General features: G+C 64.8%; 2 protein-coding genes across 3 annotated transcripts; one reads left to right on the top strand and one right to left on the bottom strand.

Moving 5' to 3' along the window:
• Positions 1–469: 469 nt before the first annotated feature.
• TMEM54 (transmembrane protein 54) lies at positions 470–2,775 on the top strand. Its single transcript, XM_005529818.2, has 6 exons — positions 470–604; positions 1,083–1,276; positions 1,565–1,624; positions 1,757–1,945; positions 2,023–2,157; positions 2,296–2,775. The coding sequence occupies exons 1-6, from the start codon at positions 592–594 to the stop codon at positions 2,386–2,388; spliced, it is 684 nt and encodes a 227-aa protein (XP_005529875.2). The 5' UTR covers positions 470–591; the 3' UTR covers positions 2,389–2,775.
• A 179-nt stretch (positions 2,776–2,954) lies between these two features.
• HPCA (hippocalcin) lies at positions 2,955–5,965 on the bottom strand. Of its 2 annotated transcripts, none has more exons than XM_005529747.2 (4): positions 5,890–5,965; positions 4,037–4,467; positions 3,415–3,520; positions 2,955–3,171 (listed from the first exon to the last, which is right to left on the bottom strand). In XM_005529747.2, the coding sequence occupies exons 2-4, from the start codon at positions 4,412–4,414 to the stop codon at positions 3,074–3,076; spliced, it is 582 nt and encodes a 193-aa protein (XP_005529804.1). In that variant the 5' UTR covers positions 4,415–4,467; positions 5,890–5,965; the 3' UTR covers positions 2,955–3,073. The 2 variants fall into 2 exon arrangements, with proteins under 2 accessions (XP_005529804.1, XP_087923508.1); XM_088067382.1 differs by having other exon boundaries at positions 4,037–4,462; positions 5,890–5,922.
• Positions 5,966–12,053: the final 6,088 nt, after the last annotated feature.

Raw genomic sequence — 12,053 nt, 5'->3', positions numbered from 1 at the left:
GCTTCTCCCAAAGCCACCCCTGCAAGCCCCTGTCCCCATCCCAGTGTCTGGAATTTCCCTGGAAGCTTCCTGAGGGTGATGGCCACCAAACCAGCTCCTCTGAGTCACCACTGGGCCAAGTCACCACCCGCCCTGAGCCCTCTGCTTTGCCCTGTCCCTGGCAGTGCTGGGCAGTGTCCCAGCCCCAGGAGCTGCCCTGGGACCCCCCTGGATGGATCCCAGCCTGCTGCTGAGGTTTTGGGGCGTGCTGGGGAGGTGGGGGTGGGTGGGGAAGGGGGGTGAGGAAGTGTGGAATGGTGGCTGGGCATGGAGTGGTGAATTGCCACGGCACGGCATGTCACAGCACGGCTGCTGGCTTGGCAGCAAGGGGAGGGCAGGGGTGGGACACGGAGGAGAAGGTGGAGTTATCCCTTTGTCCCGGGGAGCTGGTCTGACAGGAATCGGAGCAGCAGGCGGGTGGCTCCGGGTGGCTCCGGGTGTCCCGGTCCTGCCCCGTCCCAGACCCCGATGGATCCGACTGCCCGGGGCTGAGGGCAGGGCAGGCCCTGGGGCATCGAGGGGCTCTGATGGCCTGAGCCTGGCCCGGTGAAGATGTGCCAAGTGGGTGAGTCCGGCTCTGGTGTGGGGATCACATCAAGAGGGCTCCATCTCTGCCCTCCTGCAGGGGAAACTGAGGCAGGGAGGGAGGGAGAGGAGCTGAGGGGCTCGGATGGGGTCACTGGGTGGTGATGGGTGTGTGAGGGTGGGCCCAAAGGGGGAACAGCCCCACAGTCACCAGAACCCAGCCCTGGAGCTGCCATCTGGGGGACAGCTCTGCTCTCCCAGAGCTTCCCTGTCAGTCCGAGGAGCCCCAGCCCTTCCCAGCCCCACAGGGACTCTGTCCCCATGGCCACTGGCCCCACACCTTTGCTCCAGTCTCAGGAGAGCTGGCTGGACCAGTGGTTTGCATACCTGGGCTAGCGGTGCCTTCCACATCACCTCCTGCCTCATCCCCTGGGGCTGTCCCCAAATGCCCCATTCCTGTGCCAGGTGGGGACAGCTCGGTGCTGGCCACCCCACACCCTCCTCTCCCCTCCTCTCAGGCCACCTCGATCCCAGCAGCCACCGAACGGTGCTGATGAAAACAGGGCTCATCCTCCTCATCATCGGCCACCTCAGCTTCATCACCGGGGCCCTCGTCCACGGCACCGTCCTGCGCTTCGTGGTCACGGCCCGCGATGTCACCTCCCTGCACTACGGTGTCACCAACAGCGCCTCTGCGGTCACTGCGCTGCTGGTACCCCTGGGACACGGGGGGACGTGGGGAGGGGCTGGGGTGAGGGAGGGATGCAGGGTGGGAAGGAGATGGGATGCAGCACAGACACTGCTCTGTCTCCCCCACTCCAAACAAGCCTTTCTAGCACAAACCCAGGGAATTCAACACTCAGGGGCTCCTTACTGGGTGAGGCTGTTGGAGGTGAAGCGTTGCCCCCCGGATGAGCTTCCAGGGACAGTGCCAGCAGGGAAAGGACACCGCTGGCCCTGGGGCAGCTGCTCCTCGCTGACCCCCTGTGCTTCCTCGCAGACCATCTCCTGTGGAGTCTCTGCCCTGCTGCTGGCCCGTTACCTCGGCTCTGCTGCCCTCGTAAGCATCCCCAGCCCCTCTCCCAGCACCCAGGGGCCCTCCCAGGAAGCCTGAACAGTCCCCACAGCCCCTCTCTGGGGTCCGCCCTGGGGAGGGAACATCCCCGAGCTGCCTCTTCTCTCCCTCCCGCAGAAATGGGCGCTGCTGGCCCTGAGCGCCTGCAGCAGCCTGTGCTGCCTGTGCTGCCTGCTGGGGCTGCTCGTGGCCATCGGGCTGACCCTGGGCAACCAGGGCCGGGTGTTGCTGGCCCCCTGCTCCATCGGCAGCATCGCCCTCGCCCCGGTCTCCCGCGAGTGCCCCTTCGATCCCACCCGTGTCTACGTGAGTCCCTCGTGGGCTGGGGATGTGCTGGGGATGGGGAGGGTGAGCAGGGAGCTGATGCTCCCGCTGTCTCCCAGAGCTCCACGCTGTCCCTCTGGGCCATCTCCCTCCTGCTGGAGGCCATGGAGATCTTCTTCAGCATCCGCTGCCTCCTGCTCACCCTGGAGCTCCTCCGCCTCGGCCGCTGCTGCCGCGGGACGCTCCGGATGAAGGTGATTTCTGGTTCCTGGGCTCAGCTCCAGCCCCTCCCCTGCAGGGCTGGGACAGACCTGTCTGGGCTCAGGGGTGACTTGTGGATCCAAGGCTTCCACCCCTCTGATCCCATTCTCACCATCCTCTCTGGCTTCCAGGTCTCTTTGCAGGCAGCCCCTGCGGAGAGCCCTGGCCCCGGGCAGTGCCTGGGCCTGCTGAGACTGGACAGTGTGGAAATTGCCCGGCTCTGAGCGGGGCCTGAGGGATAAATGACCCTGTGGATGTGTCCTGGCCATTCCTGCCCCATTCCAGCCCCACGACAGGACTCTGCTGCCTCCCAGGATGTGTGGACACATCCCCTGGAACACGAGCCCATCCCACGGCCTTGGGTTGCCTGGGGCTGCAGCGAGGGATGAAACTGGGCTGGATCCAGACCCAGCAGGGAGGAACCTTCCCCAGGGCTCCCGTGTCCCCTTTCCCAGCACGGACTGCACTGACACAAACTTTATTCTGCAGGTGTTAAAGACCAGAAGCACGGGCCCCCCGGCCCCACCCCCTGCACTGGCTATGGGGAAGGGGCTGACCCAGCCGTGGGACCCCGCAGCCACCGGGGCTTTGTCCCCTGGGCCGTGTCCCCACGCCTGCCAGAGATGCAGCAGTGGCCACCATCCTGTCCCGCGGGGCTGGGCTGTCCCCCTGCCCTGAGCCCTGCTGCTGGGGGAGCCTCAGGGCACCCATCCTCCCACCAGTGCAGGAGCCCCCCAGGGATGGGGACTCCCCCCTGGGTTCCCCTCACCCCAATTTCAGCTGGGTCCAGCTCTCATCCCACGAGGCGCTGTGGGGGCACAGCAGGGACCGCAGGGGCCGGGTAAGGGACAGTGACCATCTGCAGGGTCGGGGGTGGCGGGAGGGGGGGCTGGGGGGGTCCTGGGGGGCTCAGAACTGCATGGCCCCGCTGGGGTCACACTGCAGCAGGCGCACGATGGACGGGTCGCTCTTGGCCCCTCGGATGAACTCCTCCAGCGAGAGCTTCCCTGCGGGGAAGGGGACACGGCTCAGCCTCCTCCCAGGACCAGAGACCACCCAGAGCAGCCCATGGACACCCCCGCCCAGCCGGGAGGAGCACCCTGGGGTGCCCAGCACCCTGAGCCCCTCTGGCCAGCGGGGCCACAGCAGCACACATGAGCCATTTAATCAGCGTGCGTGCGGCTCCTTCTAAGACCCCCGGATTTAGCCATGAGACCTTTCCCTAATCCCCTCCAGCTCCTCTCATTTACCGTCGTTATTAGTATCCATCTGTCGGAAGATTTTGTCCGTCCTTTTCTCCGGGGTGGATTCATCTTCAGGCATGTTCATCACGGACGAGACCATTTTGTAGATGGCCTGGGAGAAGGAGAGGGGGTGAGGGTGGCTCCTGGCATTGCCCACCTGGGACAGGGACAGATCTTTGGGCTTTGCTTTCCTGGGAATGGGGTTGGTGTTTCCATGGGATCAGGCTGTGGGGGGCTCCCAGCACTGCCGGGGCTGGAGCTGCTCCTGCAGGGAGAATTTGGCCACTGGGATTCCACAGCAGTGAGAATCTCCAGGTTGGGATTTGGGCAGGGAGAGCATCTCCTGCACATTTGCCAGCACCACCAGGTGTGCTGGGAGACACCTGCCAGCCCTGGAAGCATGGGAAGAGTCCCGGCATGGGCTCACAAAGGGACATCCCCAGGCAAGGAAGAACTCGGGATGCTCCAGGATAAAATGATCCCTGAGCTGCAGACACCAACGGCTTCATCCATCCCTGGTACAGCAAAACTCTGTCCCGAGGGTCCCACAGGGTGAAATCCCTGAGCCACCCTCGCCCCAGGAGGCGACAGCCACACCGGGAGGCTGCGGGGCGGGGCAGCCCGGTACCTGCACGATCTCCAGCATCTCCTCCCGGCTGATGTAGCCGTTTCCATCCAGGTCGTACATGCTGAAGGCCCACATGAGCTTCTGCTCCAGCTTCCCGCGGGAGGTGACGCTCAGGGCGATGATGAACTCCCTGAAGTCGATGGTGCCGTCGCCGTTGGTGTCAAAGGTGCGGAAAACGTGCTCGGCGAACTTGGAGGCGTCTCCGTAGGGGAAGAAGTTGGCGTAGATCTTCTTGAACTCCTCCACGTCGAGCATGCCCGAGGGACAGTCCTTCAGGAAACCCTTGTACCAGCCCTGCAGCTCCAGGTCGGAGAACTCCGTGTTTTCCCGCAGGTCCTGGAGCATCTCCGGGCGGAGTTTGCTGTTCTGCTTCCCCATTCCGCCGGGATGAACGCTGCAGGGGTCTGGGGGGTCTCGGGGGTCCCTCTGCGCTACAGGAGGGGAGAGGGACGGGGCAGAGCTCCCTGGCAGCCCCCGGACACCCGGCCGGAGGCGGATGCTGCTCCCTCCATCCCCGCTGGCCGCTCTGAGCCGTTGGGGCCAGCCCCGGGGACCACCCAGAGCCAGGCAGCGCCAGCCCCCTCCCGTTTGCGTAATAAGCCCTTATAGCTCATTTGCATAATATATAGGTGCTATATAGGTGGGATCAGCAGGGCAGAGTGGCCCGGAGGAGGGGAGGGGGCTGGATTCGGCCCCGGCAGAGCGGTGCCTGCGGTTCTGGGTCCAGCCCAGCTTTGGGGCTGGCCGGATCTGGGTCAGATCCCTCGGAGGAGGGTTATTTTCAGCTCCTCCGCTGTCTCCGTTAATATTTGATGCCTCCGGCGGGCCCTGGAGCCCCAGGAAGGGCTGGGGGTGGCAGGTCCCTGCTCGGGGCTCTGTCCCTGCCCCAGGGTGCCCCCGGCCCAGCCCAGCCCGGCAGGACCAGCCCCGAGGAGCTCCCAGGGGAGGGAGGGTGTCCTGCACCGGGCACGACCCTCCTGGGGGCTCCGTGGTGACCTCGACCCGCTGCCACTGTCCTGGGGCGTCCCCCAGGCTGTGTCGTGACCCCTCCGTGGGAGAGATGGGCTCGGGGGGATTCAGGGGTGCACTGGGGGCTTTCAGTGCCTGGAGCTGCCTTATCCAGAGTAGGGAGAGGCCGCAGCACCCCCAAACTCCCCAAAGATTCCTTTGGATCTCAGGGCAGACAGGAGTGCCCAAGAGGAGCAGCCAGGTAGGGCTGGACACCCAGGGGAGTCCACAGAGGACACTCAGGGGGATGGGACCCCACAAAGTCTCTCCATCTCCCCCCCACGGCTCCAGCCCCGCTCCAGCAGCCCGAGGAAGGATCTGCGTGTCCCCGCCCCACTCAGGGGTCCCCAGTTTGGTCCCTCCGGGGCTGGCACGACCCCCACCCCCAAAGCCTGGGGTCTGTGACCCCTCCCCACTGCCCGGGGCAGCTCCCGCCCCGAGAAGGGAACCCGTGGGGGCTCAGCACACCGAGAGGGCTCCGCAAGGACCCCCCCAAAGCGGACACCTCCAGAAGGGCGGGTGGGCACCCCCAGGGAGTCCTCTCCGGGGTGGGGGGGCTGCAGGGGGCTCCCCCCGAACCGGACACCCTGGGATTGTCGGGGACACGCCAAGGGAAGGTCTCTCCCGTGGAGAGGCACTACCGGGAGCCCCCGAAAGAAGCGCTGGGGACCGAGAGGGACTCCGAGCACCCCCGAAAGACGCGGTGGGGCGGGGGTGGCTCTGCAGGGGACGGACGTGCCCGGGGCTGGGTCCGCGCCGGTGCCGCGGGCTCTCCGGTTCCTCAGTGCCCCCCGCTCGTGTCCGTGCGTGTCCCCCCCGGGTCCCTTGTCCCCGCCACCTCCTACCTGCCCGGAGACGGCCGCTGTCGCCTCCGCCACCGCCACCGCAGACCGGGAGCGCCCGCCGGGAGCGACCGCCGCAGCGCCGGGCGGCGGGGGGGCACCGGGGGCACCGGGGGCACCGGCACCGGCACCGGCAGCGCCCCCCGGGACACCCCACCCGCCCCGGGACACCCCCCGGGACACCGCCCCACGGAGGAGAGCTCGGGGAGCAGCCCCTGGTACCCCCGGAGAGGGGGCTGGGGACAGAGAGGGCTGGGGAGGCTCTGGGGGCGCTGGGAGGTCTTGGGGAACACTGGGAACACTGGGAACACTGGGAACACTGGGAACACTGGGAACACTGGGAGGTTTTCAGGCACTGGGAACACTGTGAGAACTGGAACGTCTTGGGGAATGGGAGCACTGGGAGCACTGGGTCGACTGGAAGGTCTTCGGCCACTGGGAACACTGGGAGCACTGAGAAGTCTTGGAGGACTGGGAGCACTGGGAACACTGGGAGCACTGGGAACATTGGGAGCACTGGGGGCACTGAGAAGTCTGGGAGCTCTGGGAGCTCGTGGAGCACTGGGAGCACTGGGGGAGTTTGGGGAGCACTGGGGGAGTTTGGGGAGCACTGGGAGCAATGGGAACACTGGGAGCACTGGGAGCAATGGGAACACTGGGAGCACTGGGAGCACTGGGAGCTCTGGGGGAGTTTGGGGAGCTCTGGGAGCACTGGGAGCTCTGGGAGCAGTGGGAACACTGGGAGCTCTGGGAGCTCTGGGAGCTCTGGGAGCACTGGGAGCACTGGGAGCACTGGGAGCACTGGGACACGCTGTCTCCTGGCCCAAGAAGGTGCCAAGCCAGGCTTTTTGGGGCTAGAAAGGGACATTTTGGGTTGGGAGTCCCCAGGACCCCGATAAGGGTGGCAAAGCATTCCCAGTCACTCCAGCAAGGAGCAAAGTGGCTTTCAGAGCACTGGGAAAAGACTCCAGCGGAGCCGGATGCTCTCCATGAGGAGCTGCCATTGCCAGAAGGTTTTTCCAGGGTCCCTGCAGCAGCTCCCAGTTTGCAGAGCCCGGGATGGCCGTGGGGAGCAGATGGCAGGGGCAGATGGGAGGAAGAGCCACTCTCTGTGGTATTACACAAACAAAAATGCATCAAGTGATTAAATCCCGCTGGCCTGGGGGGGACAGAAATGCGCTGGAGTGGCTGCTCCAGGATGGGAAGAACCCAACATGGGGCTAATTCACCCCAAAATCTCCTGGACATTAAAAAACTACAGCTGCCCCCTCCTGGAAGTGTCCAAGGTCGGGTTGGATGGGGCTGGGAGCAGCCTGGGACAGAGGAAGGTGGCTCTGCCCATGGCAGGGGTGGCACTGGGTGAGTTTAAGGTCCCTCCCAAGATCAGTGAGGCCGAGGGGCTTCGGGCACCCACCGAGAGAGACCTGGAACATCCAGACCTAAACCTCGAGGCTGAAGCAGGGCAGGAGACAGGGACCAGGCCTGGCAAAGCATCCAAAACCCAGAGCTGTGTTTTGGAACACCAGTGGGCAGCTCTTGACCAAACAGAGGTCGAGAACAGGAGCAGCCCTGAGGACCACAGGAATGAGCAATTCTTGCTAATAAACCTGGGAACCCTTCCTGAGCTCCAGGTAGGGGGTTTGGGCACTGGTATCGAGCCCAACGAGGTGTTTCGGGAATGGGATTGGGCTGGAAACACGGGAATTGGAGAGGCGAGATGCTGCAGTGGTGTTTTATCCTCTCCTGTTTAAGAAAGAGATTTGGAAAGTGGGGTAGGATGGGATATGAACAGAAAGGTGAGGAAAAGGGAGATGTTTGTGCCTTTGGGAAGACATCCTGGAGGGCTGGAGCTGAGCACCCCACAGGCAGCACTGCCAGGGCTGGGGGACAGTGGGGGCCCCCAAGGTGGGGGTGTCACCTCCCCTCTGATAATCTTCATATCTATTTTAATCCCCCTGGGCATGAGTGACAGAGGCACAAGTGACGCAGGCTGATTTGAAAGCATCCCATTTCCGACTCCAACCCGACCCTAAACCCACCTAATCCCCACGCTGGAAGGGATTGCAGGAGGGAGAGGGAGGATAATGCCTGTGAGGGGGGTACGGGCAGGGACATCAGTGATTTACAGGTCCCTGCCATGGGGGGAAAACACCCCCAGCTCATCCCGCCTGGCTCCCACCCCCTCCACCCCAAAATATTGTGGTTTTATGGCTGGAGCCACGGGCATGGCTCACAGGGATGAGGATGCCCTGGGGGTGCCAGGACAGGCAGGGCTGGTCCGGGGCGGGTCCCGCTGGCCCCGTGGTGCTGAAATAGCCACAGGAGCCGCTGTGGCATCTCCCCAGAGCTGCTGGGGACAGACGTGGGGTGCTGCTGATGCCTGGCTGGGAGTTCCCCTTCGTCTTCCTCCCCTTCCTTCTCCTCCTCCTCCTCCCTGCAGGGATTTCTGTGGGAATTTCCTGCGTTGTCATGGCAGCCGTGAAGCCCCCGAGGCTTCGCTGCGGCGGAGAGAGGTGGGGCTGCAGGGAGGGGACACCCCGAGAGGCGACACTCCGAGGGGACACCCCGGGACGGGACACCCCGAGAGGGGACACCCCGAGGGGGGACACCGCGAGAGGGGACACCGCGGGAGGGGACACCCCGAGGGGGGACACCCGGGAGGGGACACCGCGGTGTCCCTGTGCCCCAGGACAGGGGTTCAGGGTTCCCAGGGCTCCGCGCACGCCTCTGTGTGTCCCAGGCAGTGTGCGCTGGCCTCGGGTGGCCCTGGCTGTGGTCCCCAAGCTGATGGGGCTCGGTGACGCTCGGGGTGCCCAGAGTTGGGTGATTTGGGGTCCAGTGTCAGCCTCATCGCCCTCGCCAGCCCCGAGTGCCCACGGGAGCGTCCCCGTGGGTGCCAACACAGCCAGGGCGGCACGGAAGGAGCCCAGGTGTGTCCAGGGAGGTTTGGTGCTCCCAAAACCTCCTGGGATACTGGGACAAACTGGGAGAGGGCAAAGCAAGAGGGGCTCAGCCCCTCGTTGTACCAGTGAACACAACAGGGGTGTCCCCAATATCCCACAGACCCCTCCCTGTCCCCACACCCTGTCCCCAGAGAGTGTCCCTGTCCCCAGAGAGTGTCCCTGTCCCCAGAGCATGTCCCTGTCCCCAGAGCATGTCCCCATGTCCCTGTCCCCACGCCCTGGCCCGGCAGAGGACACGGGGAAGGTAAACGGGGCAGGTTGGGGCAGGGGCTGCGGGAATAGCCGGGGATTAAAAGCAAATACCCAGATAATGAGGATCTTTGGTAAAAAGCCCATTTGTATAATTTAAACCTCTAATAGGCTTCCTGGAATACAAAGCCCTTTGTGATGCCCGATCTCATCTGGATCAGGAACCAGATCTCGCTAAATCTTGACTTAACAGCACGGGGATGTGGGGATGTTTCATAACATTTCATAAGGGAGCAGCTCCATCCCATGTCCCCGTGTCCCCCTGTCCCCGTGTCCCCACATCCCCATGTCCCCATGTCCCCGTGTCCCCATGTCCCTGTGTCCCCACGTCCCCGTGTCCCCATGTCCCCACATCCTCATGTCCCCGTGTCCCTGTGTCCCCACATCCCCATGTCCCCACATCCCCACATCCCCATGTCCCCACATCCCCACGTCCCCGTGTCCCCGTGTCCCCACATCCCCACGTCCCCGTGTCCATGTCTCCATGTCCCTGTGTCCCCATGTCCCCATGTCCCCGTGTCCCCACGTCCCCACGTCCCCGTGTCCCTGTGTCCCCACGTCCCCACGTCCCCACGTCCCCGTGTCCCCATGTCCCCATGTCCCCATGTCCCCGCTCACCCCCCAGCCAGCCAAGGTCGGGGCTCCTGGGGACACCAGGTCCCCGTGGGGTGCTGGCAGCTGGACACGCGCTCAGCAGCGCTGTCACACCCGCCCGGGACGTGTTTTGGGGCAGTTTGGGCACAGGCGTGTCCTCGAGCCCAGCCAGGGATAGCCCGAGGCTCTGTCCCAGTTTCCCCAGTTTGGGACCCCAGCTGGGCCCTGCTGGGGGCTCGGGACATGCCCAGGGCTGGCTGGAGGCTGCAGCTCGTCCCTGCTGTGTCCCAGCCTGGGCACTGAGGGCTGCGGAGGTGACATTGCCATCCCGGCACGGTCACGGCTCCCTTGATGTCGGAATGGGTGAGACTGAGCGGGGTCTGGGGCTGGGAGGGGCCCAGAGGGGCCTGGAGCCAGACTTGTCCCTCGTTCCCTCGCCCTCCTCAGGGAACGGAGGGGTTAAACGCCATCACCAGTGTCACCAGTGCCACCAGTGCCACCATCACCCGCAGTGCATCGGCCACTCTCGGGCCCTGGGCTCCCTCTCGTGGTTTCTCTCCCCATCTCACGGGGTGAGCGAGGCGCCCCCGGGGCCGCGGCGGGGCAGCGGTATCGGGGACAGCGGGGCCGGAGGGCCGGGGCGGGGGTCTCCGAGCCCGGGGACCCCGAGTGGGGGGACCCCAGTCCCCTCCTGGCCGGCCCCGGCTGCCCCCAGCCCCCTGCGGCGGAACCCCCGGGACTCGCTGGGGAGGGGGGCCGGGGTGCGGGTCCTGTGCCGGCGGTGCCCGGGAGGGATGTTGGGGGGTCCCGGCTGTGCCCCCCATCCCCTCCCGGGGCTCCGCGGCGCCGGATCCGGTGCGGTGTCGGCAGATGGCAGCAGCGGCTTTTGGCAGCGCCGGGATGTGGGGGCTCCTCGCACCTCCTGAACATCCTGAACCCCCTGTACCTCCTGAACCCCCTGAACCCCCTGTGTCCCTTTGCACCCCTTGAACTCCCTGTTCATTCCATCCACACCTTCCATCCCCCGCATTCCCTGTATCCCGCACCCTCTGCACCCCACATCACCCTCAGCATCCCCTGCTCCCCACCCAGCACCCCCCGGCCAGGACCCCACACCCAGCACCGGGATTTGGGGGGGACCAAGACCCCAGAGAAGCTCCCAGTGGGTGCCCACGGCAGGTGATGAGCTGCGGGTGGGGTCTGAAATGGGGTGCAGGGAAACCCGAAGGTTTGGGGGTGTCACAGGGAGTGACCGAGCTGCTCCAGGGGCATCTGGGGAGCAGCAGCAGAGTCCCCCAGATCTGCCAACACCTCTTTGTGCCACCATCACCCCCCAGGGCTGAGACTGTCCCTCCTGAGGGACATCCAGAGCATCTCTGCGCTCACCCATTTCCCCCGTGGGCTGCACAGAAATCCCCTCACAACGGCCCCACACCACAACACCGATTTGGGGACGGTTTTTTGGTGTGGCGGGGTTTGTGAGCTCGGTGCTCGGCTCCTGGCAGAGCCCAGCGCAGTGAGGGTGAGGTGGGACAGGGCTGGGTGTGAGGGGTGGGACAGCTGGCGGCTTCCCAGGTGTCCGTCTGGTGCCGGGAGAGGGAAGAGGAGCGTCTGCAGAGCCTGAGTGCGTAATTAGAGCCGTGACTTAATTGGCAGACGGGGGACGCGTGACGGGCGTCGTGTGACTGGAATAGTGATGGGCTGGGGAGGTGGAGGAGGCTCCGCACTGCACGGGGAGCCCAGAGGGGACCAGGGGGACCAGGACACCCCAAAAGTTTTGCCCAGTGGTGGGAAAGGAGAGGGGACAGGGAAAGGACAAGCACGGGTCCCATGGAGCCCGGGGGTGGCTGGGACCCGAGCCCCTGGAGGGGACCTCAGTGCAGTGGTGACATCCCAGAGCACCCGCTGAGCGTGGCAGATGTCATGGGGTTGGAAAAGAGCAACGTTCCTCCTACATTTGGAAAGGGGGAAAGGCAAAAGCCAAGGAATTGTGGTGTTAGCTGTGTTCAGCCTCTGGAAAAATACCAGGACACATCCAAAACCCTCCTGTGGGAGTCTGGGAGGCAGTGGAACGACAGGGACCAGCCTTGTTCACATCTGCCAGGAGCCACTGGGGCAAAACCCTGCCCGTTCCATGTGTTGAGACCCAGCCTTGGATCCCTGTCGGCCCAGGATGGGGCCCAGCCAGGCTGGGAATCCTTGGTTTTGTGTGCCAGCCCTTCCACCTCACTGCTGGGGACTGGGAATTCCCTCTGTGGAGACTGGGAAGCGCTGCTGCTGCTGCTGGCATGGAGGCACATCCTGCTGGGACCTCGGCTTTGCCTTCCTGGAGCTGTTCTGGCATCACCGGTATCAGAACTC

The sequence above is a fragment of the Pseudopodoces humilis genome, chromosome 27, assembly GCF_049639895.1.
Source record: "Pseudopodoces humilis isolate 2021_Gansu_Grassland_sample_001 chromosome 27, ASM4963989v1, whole genome shotgun sequence".
Lineage (NCBI taxonomy): Eukaryota > Metazoa > Chordata > Aves > Passeriformes > Paridae > Pseudopodoces > Pseudopodoces humilis.
The sequence above is the reverse complement of the archived record's forward strand: the minus strand, read 5'-3'. Positions and strand labels throughout refer to the sequence as shown.